Genomic DNA, 23638 nt, shown 5'->3' with positions numbered 1-23638 from the left:
TAATTTGACTAAATAAATTTTCATCACACTCTTTCACACTCTTAACCGTAACAACCGTAGAAACTATTTGAATTTCCAGTAACATTCGCACAACTCAGCCTGAAGGATCTTGCACAATCCTTCTGCTGCAAAGCAGCCGGAGAGCACTCTTACTTAGCCAGAGGACAGGAAAAGCATTTGAGTTTCTGCTTTATGATAACCAATAAGGCTGATTCTATTAAATCTTCTTCAAGTCTCCACACAGCGGATCATGATAGGATTGCCTCTCCATTAAGCCAACTCTGGTAGGATGTGGTAAGCAATGTGATGTACAAAATCCAGAGGGCTGGGGACAGTTCCTGTCCACAGGTACTCACTACTGCAGATAAGGAAGAAACCTCAGTTCTAACTTGCATCTGATTATGAACAGCGCATGATTGTTGCCTGGAGTGTACTGTCATGCCAGGGTGTCAAGAACAGACCCTGGAGAGAGGCAAAGTTGACAAAGCTCTGTCACTTGTGAGTTGAGTCAGACTGGAGTTAATGGTCCAGAGTTGTAGGGTAACACATTCCCTCACTACACCATCATCAACCTTTTATTTTGGTTTCAAGTAACTTATCACATAAAGCAGTGACAGAAAAGGGTTAAGGCATTAAAAAAATTAAAAATCAAAATGATTTATATGTGAAACACTTCTGAACATGCCCTCTAAGTATAGTAGATTTTCCCCTCGGAACCACACCCTGTAAGTGCTGTATTTTGAGAGCTGAACAATTAACATAAGGCATATGAGTCAGTCTTTGAAAGACTCTGTGGGAACCAGAGAGCCTTTTGCTATTAGGAGTGATGTAAACTCCCTAAGGCTGGAATAAGTCCACAATAGAAGGCAGAGAGAGTCATAAATAACAACAATGGGCACCCCATATACTACTAAGACACTCAGCCATTATTGGTGATACTTCCTTTATTTTCTTTATTAGACTTAATAATTTTAGTTAATTAAAAAAAATAAAACAACACTGCCTGTTTTGAGAATACTATTTATTTCCTATGGGAACTTTGGGACTTGTCAAAGAAAGAAAAAAAAAAGCTAATCTGCTCTCATCCTGTCTAGTAATCCCAAATTCCTTTTAGGCAGTGAAATAATTAAAGAAAAATATTCCAGGCATAAAAAGGAGGACAGCAGAAGCAGACATCATATAAACAATGACACCATGACAGAGAAAAACGTCAAAGCCCCGCCAGACTTGTGACTTGACTCTGAAAGAGCTGCGGGGAGGTGGGATTGCTGCTAACAAATTAAAACCACATTTCTTGGCAAATTGTTAAAGACAGCCATATTTACATTTGTATAGAGACTGGGTGGGCACAAAAGATTAAAATGCTTCTTTAGCCCTTGAACTGCCAAGTCCTATTAGAAATATGTGCTCTTAAAATCCTAGGGTAAGCTCGCTCCTTTTTGTCACTAAAACTCAGCAAAGAAGCGCCTCCAGAAATGGAGGTTGTTACAAAGTCTTACTGCTCTACCTGCTCATAACACTGGCCTCTCAAAACCTGCTTTTAAGATCCTTAGTACTTATCCAAAGAGTTGTCTGGGAGAAAAGTAAAAACCTTTATTAAGACCTAGAGAAAAACTTTATTCTTTTACTATCTTACTCAACTTACTATCTCACTCAAAATGAAGAAGAAACCCTCAAAACGTAAAAGTGGTGACTGCCATCTGCAGCTCTCTCCAAGACAGCTGAATTCAGCAATACAGCATTAAATACCTGAAAAAGAATTACTCATGGATGTGGCACTTGTGAAGAAACCTTACAACTCCTTATCATGAAGGATCATAGAACGGTTAGGAGAGGGAAAGTGTTGTCTTTCCACTAACACTCATGCAATACTGGTTTTAGTGTCTTTTTCAGTCTAATGTTTGGGATGCTGGGTTGAAAGAAAATTTTCCAAAGTGACCAATGCTGCCACCTTTCCCACCTCCCATTCAGTTCCACACTTTCTAGCTGTCTCTTGCTCTTCTCAGGGTAACGGTTGCACATGCTTCTGTACCAATAAAGTAACACTAACGGGTAATTAAATCTCATGTCTGGTTAACAAAAAAAAACAACCCAACAAAACACAACAAAACACATTGTTTCTGAACTGCATTTATCAATGTGGCCCAACTTGCTCATCAAAAACACTTAATAGGAAACATCAGTGGGTCCAATAAATCAAATATAGTGTTGGAGTGGCATGTGAGAGGGAACTCTGAATATAATAATGTAGACAAAGCAATGAAATAAATTATTATCTCAGCACACACAAGTGAATAAAATTAGCACAATGAATCAGAGAGAAACACTTATTTAGAGGAACTTCATGTAAGCTTGCAATTGCATGGTTTCTTTTAATGTCACTCTGAGCTCCACCATCTAAGATAGGCTCTAAGTTTCAGAACAATTCTAAGAGATGACTGGCACATCAGAGAGGTCAGACAGGACTCTTTCCAATCTGATAAACAGAAAACGGCTCCTAAAGCAAGTGAGGAGCTTGGCAGGGAAGGATGAATCAGATACCATAAATCTAACTGATACAAAATTGACAGAGGCAGGACTTCGGGTTTAGTCTTTGCCCTCTCCCATCCCACATGAAGGAAAAGCTTCCCACAACTTCATGACGCAAATTTTTCTGCGTTTCCAGTGTAGTGATGCATCTGTCCTAGCGATTCTACTTACGAACTCCTACCACATCATAGAACATTCATAGATGTTTTCCAACAACAGAAATACTGGATACTATTCTCACCCTGAAATACAGTTCTTTGATTGGACTTGCAGAATATTGCTCTACAGTTTAAAGTGGACTGTTCTGCTCTGTATGTCAGTACGTTCCAGTAAAAAGTATTAAGGATCATCCCATGTTACACACGGGAGTACTGATTTCTCATTCAAAATAGGTTATTTCAAGGAATGCTGGTTGTTTAAAAGTACCATTCTTTTCAAGACTGAATTTTAAGAAATAACCAGAGAAAAATGCATCTTTCTGGCAAGGAGCAAAACTGTACAACCTACCCATGGCCTAGAACAGAAAGGAATAGCTGCTGGATCAGAGTCTTCATTATCTAGTACCAAAATTCATTTTGATTTAACACCATGGATCTTAACTATTAAGTTTTTGCTTGTTAAGAGTCCCTATTATCTGTACTATTTAGTCCAAGAGTTGGCCCAATCTGTTAAAGCCTCTGAAATACACGTTCCACTTTCTCCTTTCTCAAACCACGAGGTGTGAACCCAGGTTTCTCACTCAATACATAAGTCTTGGCAATTCCAAACATTCCAAAGGTCCCCAGAGCATCATCACATTAGCTTAAAGCATCTGACTTCTATGAGGAAAATGCTTGCTTTCGAAGTGTTTTGTTTGGAATTTAATTGGGAAATTCAGAGTTCTCTGGGTTTGCATTTGAACACTTGCTAGATAACAGAAAATGGGAAAATAAGCTGTAAATGGCATAAACCAAATAAATTGTGGTACTGCATAGAAAAATCAAAGTTGCAGGGAGACCATTGTAAATACTGATACACGTCTGAAACGCAGATATCAAGAACATTCGTAATGCTTTCTATAGCCACAGAAGGCGCTTCTGAAACAAATGACTATTTACATACTGAGAAGCAAGTGATACATGCTCTGTGTATTTGCTTGAAGGCAAAAAGCCTTAAAATTAATGTTAAGTAATTAAGCTATTAATCATTCTGATTTTATATGCTGATGCTACAAGACTTAGATTCTATCTTCAGAGAAAGTGTCCACTGATAAGAAACAGAAGCAGAAGCAATAGCTTTGCAACCAAAATAACTTCTCTCAATGACACTGAAGAAAAATGTAAGGCATATTAATGATGAATCTTTAAGTTTTTAAGAAAAACAAGGTCTAGTCTTTTCCATCAATTTTAAGGTTCCTGCTTCTAGGAGTTATAAAAGAGGACGTGAGATATATATGTGATATACTTCTAAAGACTTCTTTATAAAATAAGAAGGTATCAATTTTATGTGGAGCTCAATCCCTTTATCTGACTTACAAACCATGAGGAAAAGAATCTACTACTTGGTTGTCCCAAGCAGCTAAAAAAACAAGACACTCTTGTAATCCTGTACTACAGCTTTTAACAGTCTGACATGAAGATCCTCTATCTACCTAACAAATCTAAGGGGTATCAGAGCCAACAAGCAGAGATATCTAAACACCTACCAGTAACAGTGGAGTATAATTTGTATTTATCCTTCCAGATGGGTTATATGACATACCAGAATACTCCTTAGAGTACGTAATGCATACAAAAACATGATTCATATACTTAAAACTCAATTGTTACAGAAAAATGTGACAAAAAGAGCACATCAATTTTAAAACCAACTGTTCTCTTTATACAATCACAGTAGTGTTTCACATCTGTAGGAGATCGTGGAAAGAATAACGAATACTCTTGATCTTGCTGGTTATACAGAAGCAAAATATGTAAAACAGGCAGAACTGCACAGCCCAGGAGACAATCACTGTTCAACAATTTAGTCAAAGTTTTAGCTTAGTATCCAAACCAAACACCACCACCCTAAAAATCCCCAACATTTCTGGGCTCACACTGGGGATCTGTCCCTCCAAATAATTTCAGATCATGCCAAATTGTTCAGAAATTCTTCTGGTGAACTTTATTTTATCTTCCCATATTTCAGCTTGCTGTCCAGTCAAGTTATGAAATTCCTATTAGTTGTAACAGATTTCTGCAGTAGGTTAAGGTGCAGATTGCTCTTTCAAACAATTAAAACCAACCCTCAAATACTCTTTCCTCAACAGAAACATAGAGAATTATCAAAAAATGAAATAATGAATATGTTTTAAGTCCCAGAGTCATCAAAATCTCACAGATGCACAGCAGCTAAATCAAACCTTTAGCTCGCTGCAGCTCTAACCATTATCGCTGCCTGCTTTCTACCATGCCTCTTTGCTGGAGGTGCCCGTCCTCTCAAAGTCTGCAGAAAGAACATCATTCAGTGCAAAGTCTGGAATCTCAGCTCACATCCGCATTAACCACCAACATAAAATGTGACAGCAAGAGAGTGAGAGGGGAGAGGAAAATAGGGAGGTGAAAGGATGATGACAGGTGATAATATCTTAAATTACCACAAGGCTTTGACAAATGAGATCTTGTGAATGCGGCTAAGTAGTTACATTTAAATCAACTGAACCACTCATATAAGAAGCAACTACCAAAATCAGTAAAAGATTACCCAATTTGTCCTTACTTTTTGAAGATTGCTTCATATGGAAATAATTTTACGTGCTTAATCATTTATAGTGCAGTTCCAGGACCTTCTGTATTTCTGCTATCCTTCATCTGGATTTTGCACAATGAGAGGTACATAATCTTCTACTGAAGAGGTATTCAACTGACTTACTGGCTTTAAGACAATTTAAGTATTACTTTTAATTTCATTCCCTATATACTCTAATATTCTGTCTGCTTTTCAGATAAATAATGCTATGGAGCACAGATTTCTCAAAGCACTCCTTGTAGCAATACCTTGGCCTTTTCCCAGAGAGCCCACAGTTAATCCACTCAGCGCTGTGCATGAACACTGGAATTGCTCTTTTCAGTGAAAATACTGTGCATTTCTCAACAGATTATTTTCATTTACAGTCCTAATGCCCCTATACCCAGCTCTGTGAGGTTCCTCTGAAATTCTCCACAGCCTTTCTCCAGTCTCGACTAATTGAAGTAATTATGTCAGACTTCATTTCATCATTTGTCCACCTCTCAGGATCGTTAATGTAACAAACAGCAGACAGCTATTAGACTTTTGCCATGCAGAAAATAAATCAGTCAGTTTGTAGGCTATAAGAAGAAACTAAGGCAAGTTCAGACAAATTTCACTGAGGCAATTCACAGAATTACTGCTCTCAGGTATCCTCCCTCTCCTTTTGCGGGAGGTTCCTACCCCCACTGCTGTTGGCAGAAGGGAGCACACACACACCCCAGCTGCTCCCACTCGCAATTCAATGCACTAGCTTAAAACCCAGGGAAGTTTGGTTTGCATGAATCCACAAGCATATGCAGCAAGATATACAGCAAGATGAGATGCAGGCATGCAGCCCTTTTGGCAAACTCTGCTATAGGAGGGGTAATCTCCAAGGAGAAGAGGCAGACAGCTGGGACAAAAGGGAATACTATAAAACTGCCATAGCTTTCTTCTTTATGACCAAGTCAAAGATGTTAGTATCATTAATTTGTGATGTAGTTTCTCATCCAGAGCAGGCTCATGATTCAAGCTAATTGAAAGCTAGCCTAACATCGAAAGGGAAGTCTCAACCTTACCCAACACATGGTCCTGCCAAGCCTCTGTAGCAACACTAGCAGCCACACAGTGAGAGCCTGACCAAAGGGATCCACCTTAAAGCTAACCATGAAAAACAACAAAATAACTCCAAACAACAAAAACCCTCACCTTGTTTTCAGAAGGGTCAAGGAATTAACCCAGCTCCCCACACATGCCAGCACTGACAGACACAAGAATGCTTGGGTAAGAGAAGGCAGGAGGGCCTGCATGTTTCAGCATCATCAGTCCTGCATCAGCTTGACCAGAAACATGAAAGATGAATAGAAAAACATGACAGAAGCATGTCAAAGGTGAAAACTCACCAAAGAGAAAAGCAGTTCTTTACCTGTTTCACTATGTGGTATTTAAATAGAATTCCCAACTACCTCTTTTCCAGGAAGCAGTGAACCCTGTTCATACAGTTACCAAACTACAGCTTAATATTGTCTTCTTTAGCTAAGCTTCCTATAATGATGGAAAAGAATTAAGCATGAATTAATCTGAAAACATATGAACACATGATTAAATGAAATTTAAAAGGATAATGAAATCAAAACCATCAGCAGGACAAGAATTACTACAAATGTAACATTAATGTGTGTTTTGGATGCGACTTCCAAACCAGGGTAACTATCAGCTCTCTAAAGGGGTGGCTCCTGCTCTCTTCATTCAAGTCCTGGCTATGTGCTCCTGCAACATTTTTTGTGTCACACTTGGCAACTGTGTGGGTACAGGATGAGTTGGTTCAGTGAACTGACATGCCGGGAAACTAATCCTCCAATAAAAAACAGAGAAACCTCACAAATAAATGGTTTTCTGCTGGATCAAGTCAATGAACTAATTCATTCTTCACTGAAGAATCACTTGGCCCATTGTAACTAGAAAGGAAAGGAATATGTAGCTGGAACTAGAGGGGATGTGGACTGACCTTTTCAGTAGTAGCCTACCATTACAGCAGTTTAACTGTGTTATTATATATATACACACACAAAGAGTTCTATGCCAAGATTAGCACTTACATAGTGTTTATTGTGCAATTGTATTTCCCAGCATTTCCTTCTTCCCCTACCCAATCTGATATTACTTAACAATAAAATAAAGTATTTAAGATAACTACATTTCACATAAAGTCTTCTACTAATCTTTACAAATTGCTGCTAACTGAAGAAAGCTTTCATTCTGCCTTCCAAGACAGACACTATTCCAGCAGCACATACTCTAATGTTAAAGTCTCTTGTTAATTACAGCTAAATATATGTTTCAATCAAAAAACCAAAACCCTCTTCCCAGCATAAGCAAAATCCAATCAAATCATGCCATTTATGCTCTTAGAAGTTTTAGGAAAGAGAATTCTCTCATGTACTTGAAGTATGTTACAGGACACATATTATGAAATCAGACATTTATGAAGATGAAATAGTCTGCTTTTATTTCTCTGTTGGGGATTTAAACAGCACCGGGCATAACGCTAGCACTTTTTTCCTTGTGTAACTACGTGGGGGTTTTTGTTTGGTTGCTTTTTTAAGAGTAATATTCTGTTTGGAAAATAATCTTTATTTTTATATAATATTTAGCATAATAGCAAGGCTCAGTGGAAACCCTGAGCTCTTTTTAATCAAGACAGGAGCTCCTACTCCCTACTTTTTTTTCTGATCTCACATGAACAGTAATTTCAAATTTTCACTTTAATATCATCATTAGCTTAACCTCCTTCGTGCTTTCCCTACAACTGCTTCCTCTCATAAATTCCTGCATAAAGCGATATGGTTATCAATGAATACTCCATTGTTAGCACATTTTCAAATCCTCACAAGCCTCCAATAAGCCTTCCACCCATTTCCATTTCCACTGTTTCTTCAGATAACCCATTTCCAATTTTCCATTTTAGCTCTTTACATAATAATCTTCAAGAAAATGCCGTCACTGACAAAGATGACTAATCTCTCCAGAGCTCTTATATATTTCCCTGGGTTTCCTCTTTTGCCATGTTCCCAAAACTGTCTTCTTTTTCAAGATAAAACTATTCAAGATTACAAACATAGCTTGGCAAAACAGGAAACAATGGGTTTATGTTTAAACTTGTCATTAATCAGCCAGGCTATTCTTCCATCTTTTCCTTGAGACTTACAATTTGCCTATGTATTTTCAATACCCTGCTGCATTGTTTTATTAAGGGAGATTTCCCTTTCTCCAAAATTGCTGCCTGCAGGAATATTATTATAACCCAATTTTTAGATACGACCATAGAAACACCCTAATCTATTTCTAAATAGATTCTAGAAAGTAGAAAACTACAAATCGATATTTTATTTCAGCTCTACACCTTAGAATTTATTAGTTCATGCTTAATGCTAATTTGACAGCCTGCCTAATCTTACAAGATGCATCACACAAGGCTTCAAATTTTTTCTCTCAGCAATTGATGCTAAGAGTTGTGCTTGTGAATATCTCAAAAGCAATCTAATTATGATCTTTGCTAAGATGCAGGACATAAGAATTTCATTTAATATCTGGCTACATCCTTCAAAACTCTTGGTTTAAGCAAAGTCTATTTCAGAGATACAGAGAATAGCCTAAAAGACACTGAAACAGCAAAGAATAAAGTGCTGAAGATAAGTGAAGGAACAGAGTTGCAGTGAGTGAAAGAAATATGTATCAGGCTGACATAAAACTGATTCCAAGTAATGGGAAAGCATGCCATTGAGCCTGACTTGTCTTGACAGAGCTCAGGAATGAAAGCTTGACCCAAACCATAAACCAGCATAAAAGCAGCTTAAAAAAAAAGGGGGGGGGGGGGGGAAGATTGTTAAGTCTTGACCAAGTCAATCACAGTGACATTCATCAACACTGAAAACTGGCAAAGTCTCCATTAACATATAGTCAACTACTTTTATAAAACACAGACAGGCCCTCAAAACCAAGGGTGTGAGCTGATTAAACGCTTAAAAGAACTTGCATGCAACATTATGAAATTATTCAAACCCAAACAACATACAGAGGAAAACAAAACATATGCCTCATTTTTAGCCCATGACAGAATACACTGGAGTATATCAACGGAAAGGTCTTCTGGGTGGTCTTTTGTGGTCTAGTTTAGAGTTCAAGCATACTCACTGCTAAACTGCACAGAGAAAAGTCCACAAGCAAAGTGCAGGCCCTTAGCCTTTACTCGTGGAGTGCCAAAAACTTGAAATGACCTCTCAGTGGCAATTAAACACTCCCCCAGTTTGGCAAGGCAATCAACTGGAGTATATGACAAATGCAGTACTAATGTGCCGTAGAAATTCTGGATCAACAAAACAGTCTGAAGTGAGTCCTTTAAGTTAGAGTGGTAGGAATTAAAATGATACTCCAAAACATTTGTGGAGGGGCCATTCACATCTTGTTACTTCTTCACATAAGAGATGATTTCTCAGGGATAACTTTATCTTATTTTCTCCTACCAAGTTACTACACCAACTGTTTCAGCAGTTCTATGCACACATATTGCACTTGTAAGTAAAACAAACTCCCAAGATTTCACTGTTGTTGAAGTTACAATCCCACTAATATTTTTTTCTTAACATAAGAGTGTTTAAAGCCCCTTTTTAAACAACAAGGAGTTCCCATAGATCAAGCTCAATTTTTGAAATAGCTAAGCTAAAGTTTATAACACTGTCTTTTTCATTCACCTTCTCCTTACTCTCTTAGCATCATGTGAAAGAAACTAAAGAAAACATCGCCTCTTTTATTTGATGGAAAGATTAAAACCACCAAATGGGGAAACTGAATATCTCATAAGAGATATTAGGCAAGAAAAAATAAGATAATTATTTCTCAGTCAAAAAGCAGAAGCAGGATTTTCTACTTAAAGCATCTAAGTAGTTTTCAAGACAATACTGAGAAAGTAGTAACTTCCAAAATGGCAAAGTACTTCTAAAGCAGTTAGATATGTTCTGAGAGAGAGAAAAACATTTGCTGGGTCTTCTGACATTTAAGGATACTTACTAATCTAGGAATCAAGATCATAAAATCTGCATTTAGTATAATAAATAAAACCACCCTGCTTGATATTAAAAAAATACTAAGTTGAAGGGCAGAGGAAAAACTTTTATTTTCAAGGGTCAAATATATTTTAATACATTTAAGATAAACTACTAAAATACACATAGCCCCCAGCATGTAATTCTGACTCTTGCTGCGAGCACAGCAGAGACTGCCTGCCCTACAGCCGGCCACCTGGGTCAGTGTGAGCACTCCTGAGACAATCAGCAGTTAACTGCTGCATAAAAATCATAAGCCTTTGACCCTGATCAAGCCTTCAGGATGAAATATTCAAGTAGAATTATTTATGGTATCTAAGTACACACCAGTGCCTTTTTCTCCATAAACGTTTAGGGATTTTTCTTCCCCAGCCAGGCTAGCTTTGATCTGTTTGACTTGTTTTGCAGAACAAGTGCTAAGAGAACATATAAGAGACCCCTGGACATTAAAAACTGCCCCATTATGATTTTGGAAAGTAAAAAGTTACAAGGACAAAATACAAAGATAAAAGAGATTCTTAAATTAAGGAGCTAAAATCATATCTAGCTTTCTAAATACATGGTCTTTTTTCTCTGAGCCTTATCTGGCTCAGAAAATGCTGAACTTCCAAAAAATTCCCATTTTTGTCTGCTTTGAGCTCACTTCAGGATACCTTTTGAATTCTTCAGCCTGTTAATGTGACTTTCTGGTTTCAAGATGACAGTCACAAATACGTGAATACCAACATCTATCTATAAAAGTTCATCTTACTACTATAAACCAGAAAATTTATAGAACAGATTTGTACATACCAATACATCATCATCACATGTCCAATCGCTTGGATTAGAGTCAAGTTTACTGACGCACACTATAAATCTGTCTGGAAACACACGCAGGTCTATACAAAAAGAATTGAAAAGAAGATTACAAAAATTATAGCCATATTCAAAACCATACATATTTTCAACATATACAGATGCTATTTACAAACAGAATAATTGAGGTTTTAAAGTGCACACTAACCCACTTAATGCACTCCAGTAGTTTCTTACCTACTCTCTTCAGCATCTCATCCCTCCCTTTGCTTTGTTTTTTTAAACCATTACAAATAAAATATAGAAATCAGTAAGTCAGAGTAAGTTTAGTTCCCAAAAGGATGGTCATGGCTACAAATTACTCTACCTGCACCCCTGGCCAAATAGACCAGACAGAACCAACAGACAAAGCACTTAACTGATTTCTTTTGTGCTCTTCTGGAGATGAGTCCTTTCATTACAAAAGCTGTAAATTATGTTTCGAATACAGCACAACATATTCAGCCAGGATCTGGCATAAAACCTCAGTGTAAGGCTAAGTGCTTCAAACTCTGACTCCAGTGAGTTTTGAACTCATTAAACAAATTGGTTAACTGCAACTGAATTACAGATTTTACTCAAGATCACATGGTTTGTTTTGAAAACAACAAAGCTTCTGGTTACAAAGGATCAAAAATTGAAGGGCTCTCAGAACAGACAGACAAATCTTTATTTGGGACCTAGCAATGCTATGAAGAGAGCATAGCTGGGTATTTTGTTATTTTACAATTTGGATTATTTCCAGATTACTACCTTCATATTTTCAGCTCAGGGTTTTTTGCTGTTGGTTCTTGGTTTGATTTTACAAAAAGAGAGCTATTAATTTTTGAAGTTTGTTATATTTCAAAACCAAGCCATAATGCCCTATTTTCTGGGACAAGAAAGAGATGAGGCATACAGGAAAAAAAACATAAGGTTGACCTCATTTTTTGATGGAATATCTCCTCACAACAAATTGAGTATAGGCTTGATGTGCCAGTGATGATCAGGTGATCCATACAGGTGCCTGCCTCTCTACAAGGTATGCTTCTCCACCAAAAGCCTATGTCCATTAGTATCTGACAAACCCTTTTGAGTTTGTACCAGCAGTGACTTTTCTTGAGTCATTACAATGAAAGATGGGGATGCTGAAACATGCCACTGGCTGAAAAAACTTAAACAGAGGCCTGAAATGCATCCGTATGGCACAACAGCTTGTTAAGCTACTATAACTTGATGATGAACACGAGCCTTTCGTAATCCTTTCAGAAATATCAACTCCGTTAGCAAAACTGTGTCCAAGACTACTCTATCTCTGTTTATATCCTCAAGACCTGAAAGGCCACCTGCAGAGGTCTAGTACAACGGATTTCAAACTGCAAGTAGTCTATGGACATCCTCCAAATGGGCTACAAAAGAAAAGATGGAAACTGTTGCAAGGAGTAAACTTACGTCTGATTCCACTAACAGCCCCATAGGTAAGTTAAGTTTACTTTAGATACTGAGTGCGCATCACCAATTAAGTATGCAGGATTCTTTCATCAGGCTCAACATCTGGGTTTTGTTTGTGAAGGACTAGGTGTTATCTTACAGAAAGGAAACACTGGTGCCAATTTATTTATTTATAGGATATGTGCTTATTTTTCTACTTATTGGGAGCAAAACTCAGCAAAATAAAGTTCCTTTCCTGTTAGGAACTTCATATGGAAGCAAAGTTTTGACTGCAGCATCAGAGCATCTCTTTTTGGCAGCACGTGTAGGGCAAGCTCATTCCTGTTGGGCATTTTTATTGTTACATTTTATAACAATCATCTCGCTGGCTAAGAAAATGAAATGTCTTTGGGTATTCATTAGATTCGATTCGTAGGTTCAGAGAAGAAATTTGAGGAAACACTTTCAAATCACACTCAGTTCAGCCAGTAGGACTTAGAAAACAACTTGTTGGCATCTGAAGAGAGTTTTGAACATTTATGAATATAATGAATTCCTAGCTAGATAAATCAGAAATTCTTCTAAATATCTATTCGAGTATTCATTATTTTTAAGGGCACCTGATTTATTTTGCCTTTTTTTAATCAAAAGGTCAGCACACAGGGCAGTGATTGTTACAGGTCCTTTTTATTCCTGGTGGCAGGACAGGATTGATATCACTTCCTTACAGAGCATCCTGGCTTGAGAAAACATGAAGATCTGGTCCAATGACATCACCTGTGTAAAGGTTTTATAGCACTGAGGTGAATGAAAGCCTTTTCTTGCATACACTTGTATGGTACAGTTGATGTCACAAGACACTCGAGCAATAATGAAGTGATTCATACTGCAACCTCTGGTTGATTCACCCTGCAGAGACTCGGTAAAGTGCTGAGTCTCATCATACTTACAGAATTTGGTGTGGCTTAGCTGATCACCCTGGAGCAAGGCATACACAGATTTAAAATTAAGCTTGAAAAAAAAAAAAAGCCATCATATGTTAAAAATTTTTTTTTTTTTTTTTTGTAGGAAACATCCCCTGAAAAAAAAAATACATCAAAACCAAGCTCTGAAAGATATTTTGATTCAGGAGACCAAACTCTGACAAAGTATTAGTTTATGTTCCTTTTTTTCCTCTCATAAATGCAGAATTCTAAGTAGCACTATAAGAAACTGATTTCTTACCACGATAACGTTTCCCTACAGCACAACGGAGATTAACCCATCTCTTCATAAAGTAGGCAGTAATATGCAAACTGTTGGCTGCAACATAAAACAAAGGGATAATAATAAGTGTAAGGGTATCTTGGGCATTCTGGTCTCAAAGTGTTGCCCATCTGCAAAGGGAGGATTGAGAGAAAGCAGCAGCTCAAGAACACAAAAGAAAATGTAAGTTTAAAAGATAATGTTTAAAAGAAACTGCTCATCCTTAAGTATCAAGAAATTAGTATCTGAAACAAGGGAAATATTTTAAAACATTATTAACTACCAAGGTTCTGGTACCCAATCACAAAAATAAATTATCATCAATTAACTGATCAGTAAAGCCATCTCCTTAACAGACTAATGTCATGGTCACTAGTTCAATAGAGTCCTATTCACTATGAGGTTTTCATACATACTCTACATGAACACTACAGATGACCATTTACTAACTGACTTCTAGAGAATGGTGACATATTCAAACCTGATAGACAAAAGTCCGTTGTGTGTGTCCCCCCCCCCCCCCCCCAATGAAATATCTTAATTATCTACAATTCCACAGAATTGAGAGATGCATACATTTAAAATCCACGGTATCTACAAGTAGACAGAGCTAGCCTGGCTCATCCAGCAGAGACCTGAAACACAGAGGCTTCTTCAGTTTCTGTTGAGAACGATATGCGTAACATAAGAAAAGGACAGAAAGGGTTATATTACAGCAAAGAGACTATTAGGCTACAGCTAAAGGAAATCGGCTTTTACTTTTGTTCTACTTAAATTCCCAAACGACCCTAAGTAAATCAGTAAGGACTTAATTCATAAAGGTATTTAGCAACCTAACCCCCACTGAAACTCAAAGAAGTTAGCATGTGTGACTCCTCCTCCACAATCCTTCTGGATGCCTCACTAAAATGAATGTGCAGAAGAGGGTTAGTGGTATTTCCCCTAACTCTGATGGGTTTTGCAAGACTTAAATTATTTGTGCTTCCAAGACAATCAGATACCCTACATGCAATTACCACAGAAAAGTTAGAAAATTAAGTGCTACTGCTGTTCTTCTGATCCAACCGTTTAAAAAGAAGGAAAGTCTGTTTGTCCCAGCCTCAATTTCTACTTAGCTAGCGCCAAGGCATGCCTTATTTCTAAGTATAAGCCCCAAAATTCATGTCCTCTCCTGCACAGGCTACAAAACTCTTACAAGACCTCTTGAAGCTCACCATCAAGTGCTGTTCAGCATCACCCCTCATTAAGAACTACAGTTATTGATCACAAGAATCCCTTTGAAATTTATCAGCCATCTTTTTTTTTTCCCCTCAGGAAGACATCTAAACTTTGACTTCCCTTTCGAGATCAAGTCAAGATGTGACAAGTTGAACCATCCTTTAAAAATGATGAGCACTGGAGAAAAATTTGGATGTAATCCACAAGCTTTATTAACTGTATATTTACGAGCACAATTAAAGAAAATGACTTTTAGCTATTTCCTGTTTGGCATCCACGATTCTTTAACATTGTGAGTAGGATGAGCCAAATCAAAGAATACATAAATAAGTTATTAGTGTGATAATAGCATCTTCCACCGTGACCCTCAGCAATGCTGAAAAAGTAACATTGCTAAAAGTACAACTTCGCAAACAAATCTTCAAACATTATATACAAGGAGTAAATATTAGAAGTCTTTCAACCTCCATTTGGCTAGGATATTCTAAATGTGTTTTTCTTGCGAGGAACTTAAAATGAAAAAGTGAATCTTTTGGTTTTCAAGGAAAAAGCATCATAATTCATTCCTGAAATTCTTGTGTGTATCAGTGACAGGTATATCTTATTTATTTTTCTTGCTACCTTGGTATTCTCCGAGAGGTTGAGTGTTTAATCATACCTGATTGACTAAGGGCCTGAACAAAGTTTCAGATTCCTCTTAAAGCTCTTGACTCAGCTGGCTACTGTTCTCTGGAAAAGAACATCTACCTCAAATCTAACCAAATTCCTACTTATGAAAGAGATTGAGACACCTCTACACTGGTTTTGCAGCATCAGCTCAAGTCTGAAGTCTTATAAAGCCTTCCCAGGGAGCTGCACCTGAGCCAATAAGCTTGGCCCAGAGGGACTAACACTAGCTAGTTTCCATGGCTATTTATTACTTGACTTTGCTGGAAAAGCCTGAACAGATGATTTGCTGTTACTTACTGCTAACTGTGAGAAAGTTTTAAGATGCATTCAAGATACCAGTATCTTGAAAGTATCACACAGCAACGCTCATCAAATGTTATGAAAGCCTCTTGTATGTGACATCTGATCTAAACCACAGTCAGCTGGAGCTTGCAGAACTTCCCTAAAGTCGCCAGAGTTACTGCAGAACTATAAAAACTGTGATATCCTCTTTCTGCTTCCTTCGAGAGAAATATATGATCTGATTAACCATTCTGCTTCATGAAATAAGAAACTAAAAAATAAACCCCACAAAAAAAACTTCTTATCTGAAAACCTCATGCAACTTGCAGCTTTTTGAACTTTCTACACAGTTACTCAGCATGAGTCTAAGTCTGCTCTCAGTTCCAGACTTGTCCACCATCAATGCTGTTTATATACCAGCATATACTAATGTTGGCTTTGGGCAAGCTGTGGATTATGCTCCAGGGAAGACAGCCACTGTATACTCAGCAAGGAGCAAAAGCTGCTGCTCATGATACCTGGAAGAAGAGACCAGCTGATACGCACTAAATGATCCATCACGAACTCCTTTTAAGCACAACACAGAAGTTTTAACCTTAAGCTACATACAGTGTTTTGCAGTCAGTAATGTAGTAAGAAAGTTCACAGACTGTAGGCTCAGCAAACCCAGATGGCCCAATCTTCAGTTTTCTTTTCATCATTCAATATAGATTACCAACACAGAAACAAAACTGGTGATAGTGATTGGAGTTCTGTTTTTCTTACTTCAAAACTGTGCACCTAGATCACTAGATCCAGGTTCCAAAAACCAAACAAGAATAAAACAGAACATCAAGACAACAAAAAACCTCCAAACCCAACAAAATAGAGCTTGAAACCAAACATGTGACTGACTCAAAATGATTCTAGAAAAGCCAGATTTCAGTTTCAATGAGCGATGCCTTTTAAGGGAATGGTAATTTGCCCTGCCTGTTATATTTCATAGTCCCACGACACCGACAGGAAGTATCAGACACTGACTCTTTACTGTAAGACTATCCAGCAACACTTGTTTTCCAAAGCAGTCAGAAGCCAAGCTGATTTGTGCTTCCAGAAGGCTGCCAAGAAGAGGCTGTGGTACAGTGTGGAGCAATGGGAAGCCCTCTCCCACGGCTATTAGGGACCATTCATCTGGGAGCCTGGGAAAATGCCTCTGAGGTGCTGAGTTATCTGGAGCAGCCTGGCAGGTGCTCCCTTCCCAGCACAATCTGGCACCTGCGTGGCTCTGCAACTCAATTCAGGCTTCTCCAAAGCCATAGTATGAGCTTAAGAAGGCCGACTGCCCCACAAACATTTCCATATCTGACAGGCACCTATTTCTCATCACTCAGTATTTTTAGATCATCTTTTAAAAAACACCTATTTTTTTCCCTCCTGGCCCAGACATTTCACATTTAGGACAGGTTGTTCTGGATTAGGCCTCTCTGTATGCTTGGAAACTAACAACAAAGTAAATCATTGCAACATAAAGATATTAAAAAAAAAAAAAATAGGAGGATGAATTCCTTATGTTACAATGTGAAACTTAAATACATAGGTGCATTAAACTTCTGAAACACTATACTGTACATTAAAAAAAGAAATCTACATTTTATTTATGCTAGATTAATTATTCCACACAGATTAAGCTGTGCTAGTAATAATGTTTACAGTATATAGAGCTTTTCATCTTCAAAGTGCTCTACAGACATATTATTACACTGCTTTTTACCAGTCATATTTCTCCACTTAGAATTATTCACTACTAAATCCAAATTCCTGATCGTTTGTAAACAAAACCCAAAAGGAACATTTTATTCCAAACCTCCTGCTAATGGTGCAGCTTTCCTTTCCCAAAACAAATGTTCATGTGCTCCAGAGTAGGCTGCCATCGCTAACTTAGGGGAGATTCAAACCAAATGCTGACATGAAAGTTTAGGTCCAAGTCAAGGATACACCAGCAGGGACAGCAGATACAGAAAGCTGTCAATGCTCCCTGAGCTTTTTCAGTGTTCAGAATGGGTACAGAATTTCTGTGTCAACTCAGAATGTCCTTGCCCCCCCCCCCCCCCCGAAAGTAAACTGTGTAGTTAATGACGAGAATCTCCATCCAGTGCAAGTTGTTACACCCCAAACAGCAGGGTTCGGAACAACTTCACCAGCTCAGGATGACATCCATTCTTTTCCATTCTTTCCATCCCTTCTGCCTTCAGTTCAAAGAACTGTTAAATTATTTTTTAACATTTTCATTATTTCAAGCGCTAATCACAAGCAAGTACACAGGAAAACATAAAATAAAGCCTAGAGAAAACAACAACAAAAGTTTAGTAACTAAGATAAACAGTCAGGCCACTAAATTTATATACATCAAGTATGGACTGAACAAAAAAAGGGTCTAGTATTGAGTGAGTGGGTATTGCTGCAGGGTTTGATCTTGCAAACTCTTATACCTGAAAATAAATTCAGTGATGTAATTTGCCTCTGTCTTTTCCCAAGTGCCCTTCAGTCAGCTTAAACCAAGTATAGACAAAACCAGACTGCAGACTTTTTTCACCACCTTCTTTCATAATTTTATTAGTACTAGTGCTATTTTTCTACCTGCTAAATGTTCTGAACACAGGACAGTTGCCAAGACAAATAAGTGAGAGATCTGTCCCATCAAGGACCTGGGGACAAGATTTAGTTCCTCTCAGGGAGCAGGGGCTCTAACTGGAAAAAAGACATTACCCTTTTAATGAATCTGATCAAGACAAGGATGAGATACACCTAGCAGAATCCTCTCTGCTATCAGAACCCTGATAGCTGGCTTTTGCACACTGTCTAAACCCTTTACAATACAAGCTGTTGACAGTGAAACTGGACTGAGCCGTTCTATGAAATCCAAGAGTAGGGTCGTAGGGCTCTCCTCTAGCAGGAGAGGCGCAGAATTCACTCTGAAATCAGACCTATACTGGTCAAACTGGATCCAGTATAAGGCTCTTCTTAGCCTGGTTGTCATGGGTATTCTGAAGGAAAGAACACAGAAGTAAAGCATATATAAGACCATCTGGCTGCAAGATGATACGAAGACAGGCTGAGAAAGTTGGGGCTGTTCAGCCTAGAGAAGAGAAGCTGCGTGGAGACCTCACAGCAGCTTCCAGTATCTAAAGGGGGCCTACAAGGATGCTGGAGAAGGACTCTTCATCAGGGACTGTAGCAGTAGGACAAGGGACAATGTGTTCAAACTTAAACGGGGGAGATTTAGGTTGGATATAAGGAAGAAACTCTTTACTGTGAGGGTGGTGAGGCACTGAAACAGATTGCCCAAGGAAGCTGTGAATGCCCCATCCCTGGCAGTGTTCAAGGCCAGGTTAGACAGGGCCTTGGGCTACATGGTCTAGTGTGACGTGTCCCTGCCCATAGCAGGGGGAGAGGTTTCAACTAGATGATCTTTAAGGTCTTTTCCAACCCAAACCATTCTATGATAAATGCACCTGATGGTCGTGAGAACACACCAGCTCTAAAAGAGAAAGACCATCTTCCCCTCACTAGTACTTGAGATGGAGAGGCAGGCTAATCCAGGCCTGTAAAACAGCTCTTAAATTACAGTCTCTCAATACTCATTCATAATGTATAAGCAGTAACAGCTAACGCCACCTGCTAATACAGTTAAGCAGATAAACTAGAGCAATATATTTGATGGTCATTAGCGTACCATTATCACAGACAACTGTTTTCTAACAGAAGACAAGATTTGATTTCACCCTTTTGCTCATCTCAGACTCACTGACCATATTATTAATTGCACATGATGTGCTTTAACAAATGAACTGAAAGCTATTTATATGGCCTCACTTCTTTGAACACATAAACTGTGTTCCAGTCGAAGCCACGTGCCTGGACTTCTTTAACCACTGGAACGAGCACAACAACTGAGAAGGGCTCAGAAAGGCATCTGCTGCTACCAGCCAAAAAGCAGAGAGAACTGGGAAATAAATCCTGTGGTAAATGCTGACAAATGAGCAGGAGAGAAGAATCCAAAGCCCTTCAAAGGGCCTGCATCGCCATGAAGGAGCAGCTTGGTTAAAAACTGTCTGCTGCCACATTTGCATATTGAGGTTAGCATCTTCTCCAAACCGGCCAGACACAGCTGTATCCAAATGGAGCAATTTCACTTACATCACTGAATTTATTGCAGCGACAAAAGTAAGGTAGATTCTAACTGAAATGAAACACAGACACTGTGATGGTGACAAGTTTGATTTCCAGGGCACCAGGGAATGCACGGTCCCTTTCAAAGCACATAACTCTTTCAAAAAATACGTCCTTTCACCCTGTTTCTGGGTTTTTTATTCTTTGAGGATATCCATGAGCTTCATAAATTTTTTTGATGCCAAGAAATACTTTAAAGGGAGGACTTTGAATTTTACAATACGAAGCAGTCTCTTTCAGCACAAAAACCCAATCAAAATATGGAAATGAGCTTTTAGAATGGAACAGACATGACTGGTTCCTCTCACTGTTCATTAGAACAACATAATTGTGGGTGCCAATACTATGATGTTGAAAGATTTTAAAATAAAGTCAAACCCTTCACAGGTCTCCAGGCTCTACTTTTTTTCCCTGGCAATAGGAAATAACTTCTGCAAAACTTCTTCCCTGAGAGGAAATGGTTTTAACCCTGTAGCTCCTACACCTGACAAGACTTTCATCTTCAACTGAGAACAAGGTCTCTAGGCAAGGGTAACTTTAAAAAGTCAGGATTATATTGCACTACATGGCTACAAGTCCTCTTGGTTTGGTGAAAAAAGCCCAGCAGTCTGTCACTGATGTGAGTCTGTCACTCATGATGTGAGACAATGAGAGGGGTAAAAAAGCTCATAGAAGCAGGTAGCTTCAGCAGAACTTCAGCTGAACATGAACATGAAAAGGTTAGATGTTCCTGTCCATGTCAAGGAGGTTGGAACTAGACAATCTTTAGGGTCCCTTTCAACATCAACTATTCCATGATTTTATGACTCAAAACTGATCTTGACATATGGCAGCAACAGATGTTGTCTCCTGGTAGGATAGCCTGGTGGAGCCAAGAGGTGGATGCTCATGGTCATGAGTCTTCTTTTCTTCTACCCTATCATCTAGAGGACGCTTCAAAAGAAAGTGAGTTCTAAGAGACACGTGTGGACTTGAACCAGCATGTGTTTCTCACAGAACAAAGCAAGCTGTGCCAGAGGTTCACAGATTTTTGTCTTTTCACACAACAGACTCTTGTTAGGTTTATAACAGCTCAGAATATAAGGAAATTCTGGAGCATAACAAATAGGTGGAAAGTCACCACAATGGAGTCTTCTGTATTTTCTCTTTTTAAATGCTGGCAAATAGCCTGTAATTAAGTCAGTTGCTGAAAGGCTCTATTGCCAAATAAATCTCAATCTCCTTCTGCTCTCACAAGCTCTGATGCAAAGAGGACACCAAAAAGACAAAGAACAACTCATGATTGTGATCAGAAGATCAGCTCTAACAATGAAGCAGGTGCCAGATGTGGTGCAAAGAGCTAGAGACTGACTGCAAAATCATACATCACAGAATAGTTTGGGTTTGAAGGGACCTTAAAGATCATCTAGTACCAACCTCCTTGATATGGCTGCTACAAATCATTTGTAACTGCTCATTTTTGCTTACTCAAGACCGCAGTGCTATAACGGACCACCAGCATGATGCAGCTCAGTATCTTGCAGTTTCTGGCATCACTGTGACAGATGCTAAGTCCAAAAAAGTACACAGAACATCCTCTTTCTCAATATTAAATAACAAATTTGAGGTCTTTTATACAAAAGGCCAAAACCCATGAGCCTGTCTTCTGTCACGGGAAGACAACTGAAAAGAGCAGACAGGCACTGCCCATATCCTATGACCCACACACATGCAAAAACAAGAAAGAAAACTGCCCTCCCTGAACTACTTACACAGGGAAAGTATGAACAACTTTTCTTCAGGAATTGGCCTCCATCTCTCTCTGGACAGATTTCTGTAAAACCTTATACAAATTTTCCAAATATAAACAAACCCACAAAAATGTTTGCAATTTTAAAAGTGAATTTTCTCTCTACCTTTGTCATATGATAATGAAACTCTAGAACAAAAGAACAAAGGAAAGTACTATTGTGTAATATGGTAACATGGAAAGTTCAAAAGACATTCCTATTCATATTTAACCGTGAAATTACACCCACAATTACTTCCAGTTAAAAAGAAAACAGAAAGAACTACAATGATCAACACATATCTATTATGATTTTGTTCTTCCTTAAGTTGTAATGACAATTTTTGTTTTTCTTGGACTGCTGGGGACTTTAACACTGAGGCTTTCAGGGAATGCAAGGGTTAAAGATGTGCAAAGCAGATTTTCTCACAGTTTAAAGACAGCAAAACAACACATTTAGGAAACCAGACAGCTAAAAGGTCAAAACGTTACACTTCCAGGTCACACTTCTGGTTGCAATTAAGTAAATTCCTCTAAGCATTTCTAGGGAAAACATATTTCTTTTAGGTTTTCTTTCAAATCCCTATTCTTTCTTGCTTAGGTTGTAACCAAAACAGTATTGCTCTCTTTAGAAACATTTAATAAAGAGCACTTTCTTTTCTTTTACAGGAATCTGATATTTCAGCTCAAAATAAAATTCAAATCCTTATTCTTTTTCCATTTTATTTAATATACAGTTGAGCTAATTAAACAGGCAAAAGGAGCTATCAAACCTGGTTAATTTTAAATATAGTCTTTCTTTTCCCCTGGGGAAATCATATTTCCCTTTCCATCCATGTTCACGACCTCTGCTTAATAAGGTTTTGTTTGGATTTTCTGGGATTATTTTTTTTTTATTAAATCAAGCTATTTTTCCCTTCCTATGCAGTTACATGAAAATGCCTCAAACCTGTGATGCTGACAACGGTCCTAATGCAAAACGCTTACATGCCTGCTAAAACATATCATAGAATCATAGAATGGTTTGGGTTGGAAAGGACCTTAAGATCATCCAGTTCTAGCCCCTCTGCTGGGCAAGGACACCTCACACTAGGTCATGTTCCCCAAGACTCTGTCCAACCTGGCCTGAACACTGGAGGCATGGAGCATTTGCCACTTCTTTGGGCAACCTGTTTCAGTGCCTCACCACCCTCATGACTCCTATCACTGCCCAGCAAGACCACTCAAGTCTAAAAACACAGAATTTCTGTCCCAGGATGAGATTTTCAGAGATCTTCCTTTAGAAGTCACAGAGCCACCACAGCTGCACACAAACACAGCATGTTCTGCACATGGACAACAAGCACTTGTTGCACAGGAGTGCAGTGTGTGTGTGTTTTGTAATGCACAACCTGGTGTGCATCTGAACAACACAACCCATTATGCATGTCAGCAAGTAATATATGTAATCATAGGTACCCAAGCTGAAAAAATTGAATCTTAAAGGTATACCATACCTTATAAAAGATGTAACTAAACCCAAAAGATACGACCAGATTCAGACATTAGTTGCAAACACTTTACTTCAGCAGAATGCATGAATTATGTTAAGCTGCTGTCCTGGGTTCAGCAGTAGCAGTCATTTTTCTCCTCTTTAGTAGCT

The 23638-nt window shown here is 38.4% G+C and overlaps 1 protein-coding gene across 3 annotated transcripts in view; it reads right to left on the bottom strand.

The window, feature by feature from the left end:
* SLX4IP (SLX4 interacting protein) overlaps positions 1-23638 on the bottom strand; it is a 78398-nt gene that overhangs the window by 4718 nt on the left and 50042 nt on the right. For 2 of the 3 annotated variants that reach the window (XM_062610581.1, XM_062610589.1), the window contains 2 exons: positions 13830-13907; positions 11151-11239 (listed from right to left, as the gene is read on the bottom strand). In XM_062610581.1, coding sequence (XP_062466565.1) covers positions 11151-11239; positions 13830-13907 — 167 coding nt within the window. The remainder of the gene's footprint in view (positions 1-11150; positions 11240-13829; positions 13908-23638) is intronic. The other variant, XM_062610596.1, reaches the window with a different exon arrangement.

The sequence above is a fragment of the Pezoporus occidentalis genome, unplaced genomic scaffold (genome assembly GCF_034315485.1).
Source record: "Pezoporus occidentalis ecotype Australia unplaced genomic scaffold, CSIRO_AGI_Poc_V1 ctg10, whole genome shotgun sequence".
In the NCBI taxonomy this organism is placed as follows: domain Eukaryota; kingdom Metazoa; phylum Chordata; class Aves; order Psittaciformes; family Psittacidae; genus Pezoporus; species Pezoporus occidentalis.
The sequence above is the reverse complement of the archived record's forward strand: the minus strand, read 5'-3'. Positions and strand labels throughout refer to the sequence as shown.